This window comes from Nestor notabilis, unplaced genomic scaffold (assembly GCF_000696875.1).
Source record: "Nestor notabilis isolate BGI_N333 unplaced genomic scaffold, ASM69687v1 scaffold12389, whole genome shotgun sequence".
Classification (NCBI taxonomy): domain Eukaryota; kingdom Metazoa; phylum Chordata; class Aves; order Psittaciformes; family Psittacidae; genus Nestor; species Nestor notabilis.
The window spans coordinates 6,259-12,879 of NW_009942424.1; the positions used below are offsets into that span (position 1 = coordinate 6,259).

The 6,621-nt window shown below is 39.1% G+C and overlaps 1 protein-coding gene across 1 annotated transcript in view; it reads left to right on the forward strand.

Annotated features, from left to right (window-relative positions):
• Positions 1 to 578: 578 nt before the first annotated feature.
• Positions 579 to 6,621, forward strand: part of CPEB3 (cytoplasmic polyadenylation element binding protein 3) — an 83,237-nt gene continuing 77,194 nt past the window's right edge. The window contains exons 1-2 of the mRNA XM_010021406.1: positions 579 to 707; positions 935 to 1,839. Coding sequence (XP_010019708.1) covers positions 946 to 1,839 — 894 coding nt within the window. The 5' untranslated portion in view covers positions 579 to 707; positions 935 to 945. The remainder of the gene's footprint in view (positions 708 to 934; positions 1,840 to 6,621) is intronic.

The following is a 6,621-nucleotide window of genomic DNA, read 5'->3' on the forward strand; positions in this document are numbered from 1 at the left end:
GAAACAGCATAGTATGATAATACCTCCCAGATCTGTGCATTTGGATCTTAATTTTTTTTCCAATGAACAAATTAATAATGACTTAATATATGTAGAAATGCAGCGAGTAGAAATACCTTTAAGCAAAGGAGTGCTTTGATGTTTTACACGGGAAGATCGTAAGGTCGCTGAAGGCAAATGTAACACCCGTCGGCGGCTTTGTACATGAAGCGTCTCTCTGCCTGCGCGCCCCCCCCCCAATCGCTTCTCCTGCCCTAAGCAAACAGCGAGCTGTGCGGCAGAAATAGGCCGGGAAACGATTGTGCAGCTCAGAACCGCTCCAGCATCCCTGCGAGATTTCGTGTGTTCTTTCTCTCTGATAAATTTCAGCAACTGAAAGCTTGTTTGTTAATTAGGGAAAATCGGTACCCGGCTCCTTTAAAGGTCCCCTAATAGAAAAGGGGGTGGAGAAGAGTGAAGACTGGTGTCTTTTTAACCTTGCTGAAGGACGCAGCAGTATTTATTGACGTATGCAAATAACCAGGGGGAGGAGGTGGTGGAGGAGGAGGAGGGTGCTTGGAAAAACAGGAACCAGAATCAGTTTCTCATTGCAGGGTGAGAGCTCTGAGTTCCGGTGTAAGAGAAAAGAGACGTGGCGAAATTGCTGTATATCTCTGCCCTATAAGCACATCTCATTTAGACTGAAGGGAAACAAGGCATCAAAAAGGGTGAAGCATCTTAAAAAATATTTTAAAGGCTATCTAGCACGATCAAAGGTTACATATTCCTAAATGGGGGAGGGGGAAGATTACGGGTTTGCCTTGCTATTTGCTGTAGCATAGCACTAGCAATAGGACGAGATTTTTGGCTGGCAAATGATTAAAACAGCCGGGTTTGTGGTATGAATGACAACGTTAATAATCTGTCTTTGTGGTTTTTTCCCCTACTGTTTCAGCTGCGCAAACCATGCAGGATGATTTACTGATGGACAAAAGCAAAGCCCAGCCCCAGCAGCAGCGGCAGCAGCAGCAGCAAGATCCAAACTCAGCAGAAGCCCCCTCTACACCCATCTCGTCGGAGACACCGAAACCAGAAGACAACAGTTCAGTGACTAGTATCGGCACATCGGCTCCTTCACAAAATAGTAAGGAGAAGATGCAGATGGAGTCTCCCATTTTGCCTGGCTTAAGCTTTCACCAGCCTCAACAAGAACCTGCAGCCGGCACCTCCTTGTCTCCCTCCTTCGGCAGCACCTGGTCTACAGGGACCACAAACACGGTGGATGATAGCTTTTTCCAAGGGATTACTCCAGTCAATGGGACAATGCTTTTCCAGAATTTTCCACACCATGTCAACCCTGTATTTGGTGGCACTTTCTCGCCTCAAATTGGCCTAGCTCAGACTCAACACCACCAACATCAGCAGCAGCAGCAGCAAGCTCAGCAGCAGCAGCAGCGGAGGTCACCTGTAAGCCCTAATCAGGCACCTTTCGCCCAGAGAAATGCTGCTTACAGCCATCAGCCCATCATGACCAGCAAACCGTCTTCCTCCTCTGTCTCCTCTTCTTCTTCCTCCAGCTGGAATAACCATCAAAATGCGGCTTGGAGTACACCTTCCAATCCTTGGGGTGGGCTGCAGGCTGGTAGGGACCCTCGAAGGGCAGTTGGAGTGGGGGTCGGCGTGGGAGTGGGGGTCGGTGTACCCTCTCCCCTCAATCCCATTTCACCCCTTAAAAAACCATTCTCCAGCAATGTCATTGCCCCTCCGAAGTTCCCACGGGCTGCACCCTTAACCCCCAAATCCTGGATGGAAGACAACGCGTTCAGGACGGACAATGGCAACAATCTGTTGCCCTTTCAGGTAAATGACCACATGTACCTTCTACACGGTGACAGCTATTGCAAAGTTGTATTTTTTACAGGGGTATATTTTTCATGTTCTGAGAGGCATTTCCATAACTCATATTTGCATCGAATAGTCACCTTATATGAAAGAAGTGGGTTTGATCCTAGGGAGTGGATACACAAAGATTCCAAATGCTGGCTTAAGGTTTATAGTCTTATTTTTCTTGTAACTTAAATGTGACAGGGCTTTTGTTTTTTGGGTTTTTTTTGTTGCTTTTTTTTAGCATCTGAAAGGTAGTAGCCTTCCTTTGTGAAAAACAGGTTTGGCAGACTATGTTCTCTGGGTGCTCTGTGCTGTATCTTTTTTTCATATTCTCCCATAGGTGAGAAACAAGAGATATTAAAATTGCTAGCGTCGGTTTTCTAACTGACCTGTTAATTTTCACTAATGATGCTTCTTTACCTGAAATCCAGCTAGTTATTTTATCACCATTGAAAAAACTGGTTGTCCTTATGTTGTGGTGGGATTTAACCAGGAGTCTGGTCGCATAAGGTATACATATGAAAAGCTGTATATGTCTGATATGTACACCCTGCTGTTATATTCACAGTGGAGGTTTTGAATACATCTAGAAGCAGCGTGGGTGTGTATGGAAAGAGTGGCGTATCTGTCCTTTCCAGTAAGGAAATGCCTAATACAATTGACGTGATTTAGAAATGGCAGGGAGGTATTGTATAAAATAAAGCATTTTATGCTGTTCAAAATATTTGCAGAGAAAAGAGACAATAGGACACGACCTTCAGAGCCATATTGCAATGGAGTCTATTTACTAGCTACATAGCTCTGAAATATTTAAAGCTGCAGTGCCCTTTGCTGTTTTTTTTTTTTATCTATGACGACAAAGCAGATCAATTGCAGCTGAAACTGGGCCACATAGAAGATTTGCAATTTTAATGCAGAATGAAACCTGTCATGGTGTGAAATCCATTTTAAGTTGAAATGAACAGAGCATGCATTGGAGTTCTATCTATACAAGGTGAAGGGAGTATCAAATTTCTTCTAGGTTAGTATTTTTAGTCTCAGGCAAATCAAAATTTTCTGTTTTGAAATACAGTGAAATAATTTCTGTATGCTTTAGGTAACCAGTTTCTCAAGGAAGTATGAACTCTCAAACATTTTGAACTTACCAGTGTGCTGAGAATAGCATCTAGGTAGACACTTAGCTTTAGAAACAAAGAAAAAAAATGATCAAACACCACCAGCCCCCTTACTCTATGAGACTGTTGAAGTAAAATATATGCATTCCTGTGCACTTTCCAGTCCCATTCAAAGAGGGCACCTTATAGTCAGCCCTGAAATTTCATTTTGCTGCTTCATTCTGGTTAAAGGGAGAGTTGCTAATTTTTTATTGGCTACCCTAAATGAAGGCGGAGTGGCTTCTGGTGAACTGCTGGTCAATGTCTCTGAAGCACTGGAGTCTGGAGAAAGATTATACTTTAGACACAATATGCCTAGTGAAGCTGCTCTGCTGCACAGCTATACAAAAGCTAATTAGTATAGCTCCCAGTCATTTTTTTTAAGAGTGGAAAATGTGTTTCAATTTACAATTATTCTTTTACTTAAATTGCCTACATGTAAGACATTACAAATTCTGATAGAATTGAATTAGTAGGGAAAACAACAGTAAATGGTCTTATTTCTGTGATTTGCTTGGTGAGATGCATCTTTAACAAATACACAACTTTATTATTGTGACTGTAAATTGTCACAAATTCAACTAGCATATACTTAGTCATCACTAGGGAAAAAAATAGATGTTTTCAAAGAAAAGCTTGTTTGATTTTAAAACTGAGGGTTTGAAAGGTAAGGTATTAGCCAACATGTACATCCAGAAATTTGTTTTCTTCTCTGTGAATTTAACCTGGTGTTTTCATGTTCAACTGAAAACAAATACTTAGGCTACTTTCAGCACCAGCTGGAATAACAGTTTGCTTTCAGACACTCTGAAAATTTGTAATTTTTTTCCTATTAGTCTGTTTTTAATGCAAGCTGCCAAATTTTGCATACAAGATTGTAATATGGTGATGTTTGTTGCTCCTAAACTTAACAAATTGCCAAAGGAGTCTTGAAATTATACTATCAATAGGAGGGAATAGTTTAGTTACATTGATAAGAATGAAATTAAGATTCATGTAAGGCTTTAGTGCTGCCTGGGTTCTGGCTGCCTTTTTTTAATTTCTTTTTAAATCCCTCCTTTCCCTCCTTCCCCTCCTCCCCCTCTCCCTTCCCCTCAGAAATTGGGCAATATGTTGACACAGTAAGTTCTGCTTGTCAGCATTATCAAGTAGTTCTGGCAGGTTTATCCATGTACATCTGCCACCCTTCATATCTGAGTGTTTCTGATCTGTTTCAGAAATACCTCTCAATAAACTGGCTAGCAAGTTAATGCACATTAGCAAATTCTTTGTGCTAACCCATACTTTTTATGTTGAGATTATAGGACTTACAAAAAATTACGGTTTATATTAATTTCTTAAGAAGATAGGAAGCTCAAGATGTTGTAAGTAAAAAGAAGATATTAGTATGTTCACTGGTTGAATTAACATCAGTGATACTTATTTTTTAATTTAGGTCTTTGCAGTAATAAAAAATGTTGAGCAGAAAAATTGTATAATCAAATTTTGTCTTCTGAGTAGGTAATACTTGAAGACAGCTGATACTCACCTACTGATAGATCTAGTTCTAGGAAAGAATGTTGAATTGGAAAATGTTTCATGTAAGAACATGTACATAAAGCAGTATGTTGGATGTCTTCTTCCCTGAATTTGAGTAATACATTAGTGTACCTTGCATGTTAAACCCAGTCGGCGGCTCTCCCGAGGAGTTGTGCTGCAGAACATATCAGAAGATTTAAAATATAAATTGATGGAAATTCTTTTGTCATCTGCCATGTGATTGGTGTTGAAAGGCAACTAAAAATGCTTTGAAGGTTACAGTTTTCATATACTTAGGTAAATAGCACTAAATGAAGATACAAAGCTGATAGTTGAAAGGGAAGAGAAAAGAAGCAATCAGTCTGGAATGAAATGTAATGTAGCAAATAAGAGTTGGAGAAGAAGATCACAGGAATAGATGTGGAGCAAGGCCAGATATGAAATATAGAAACATGGCCAGTTTGTTGTTCTTAACATTATTTGTCTTCTGAGTGGTTCAGGTGAAGGTCCTCTGCTGTGATTGTCGTGTGATAAGCAGTAGTGCTGTGCCGTTATGCTAGGTGATCCTCATTTCTGGCATTTGAGGCTGAATGGAATGACCTGATTGTCCCTGGGACCTAGGCAATGGTTAAGCTCTTTTTTTACAGCAGTGATGGGGCTTGAAGAGAGCTATTATCATCTTGTACTTCTGAGCTGCTCCCAGAATTCTCTTTTCCCTTCACTTGTCTCAGGTAAATAGTGTGCTTCTTTTGGCTTTTGGCCATGTGAAGATGTTGGGACACAGCTTGTGGGGTTAGGAGGATTGATAGTGCCTGAAATAGGCCCTTGGAAGCATGGATGAGAAATTCTCTTAATGGTGAAGAAGATAAAAAGGAATTATGTTTGGATATCAGTTTGCTAATTAAGAAAGCTTACCCTGTGGATTTTTAATACTAAAACCACTATAACAATTTCCCAGAAATTGTTCCAAGTTTTGCTGCTTTCTGAGTAATGTTCTTTAGAAGCAGGAAAAAAAAATGCACAATTGTAAGTTTTTGATTAAGAAAATGAATAGCAGTTTGGTCCTCTGAAGATTCTGGCATACATCAAGTCATTCTTGGCAGCTTTACTGATAATTCTTTAGCAGAAATAAATAAGGTGGTATTTATTACAGATCAAGATAGTTTTAACTATCTTTATCCATGGTTTTAACATGCTGTCATTTGCAGGGAGGTGTTTGGTTTTTTCCCCATTTATTTCGATAGGAATTAGTCCGGACCCAGATAAAATTATAAGCTAAATTTAGAAATTATATGTAACTTCAGTATCTCATACATAAACAAAATGCAGACCCAAACAGGCAGTGTGTTTGCATATAAGTATATATGTATAAATACGTGTTTGTATGAATATATGTTTATGCACTTAGCTACAGTTACAAATTAGCAGGCACAAAGTGCTTTGTGTTGCACTAAGCACACTGTTGTTTGTTGAGTGAAATGAAGCGCAAGGGAATGGCCACTGTATAATGTTTATAATTCCAGTGTGACTTTTGGTTGATGATTAACAGACAGCTCCTTAAGAAGCTGCTTTCTTTAAAACTTTGAAGTTCTTCAAGCCTGTGATACTAGTCCATACTTAGCTTGCTCAATGCTAATACAGACTGATACTCAAATTATGTGCATACGCACACATACTACGAATATACACATTTCTTCATAGGCAATGAATTAATTGGCTGTAGCTTATTTGTCATAGTTCTGTTTCTTAACACTGCAGTAACCTGAAATGCATAGTAGGATCTCTCATATATGTATGTGTGTGTTTATTGAAAAATGATGACTGAATTAGAATGACTTCAAGTACTGGAACATTCACGAGCTTAACATACGGGATTAGATTTATGAGTAAAGGAGTTTTACTGGCTAATACACTCTGGTGACTGTCATTTTAAAACCTATGTTTAATTTTAGATTTTTATTTTTTCTTCAACCAGACATAGTTGTATGCAATATTTGAAGCTTTGTTTGTTTGTTTGTTTTTGTTGTTTTGTTTTTTTTTTTTTTTTTTAAATACTGCATTTTCTTAGTCTAAATTTGACATT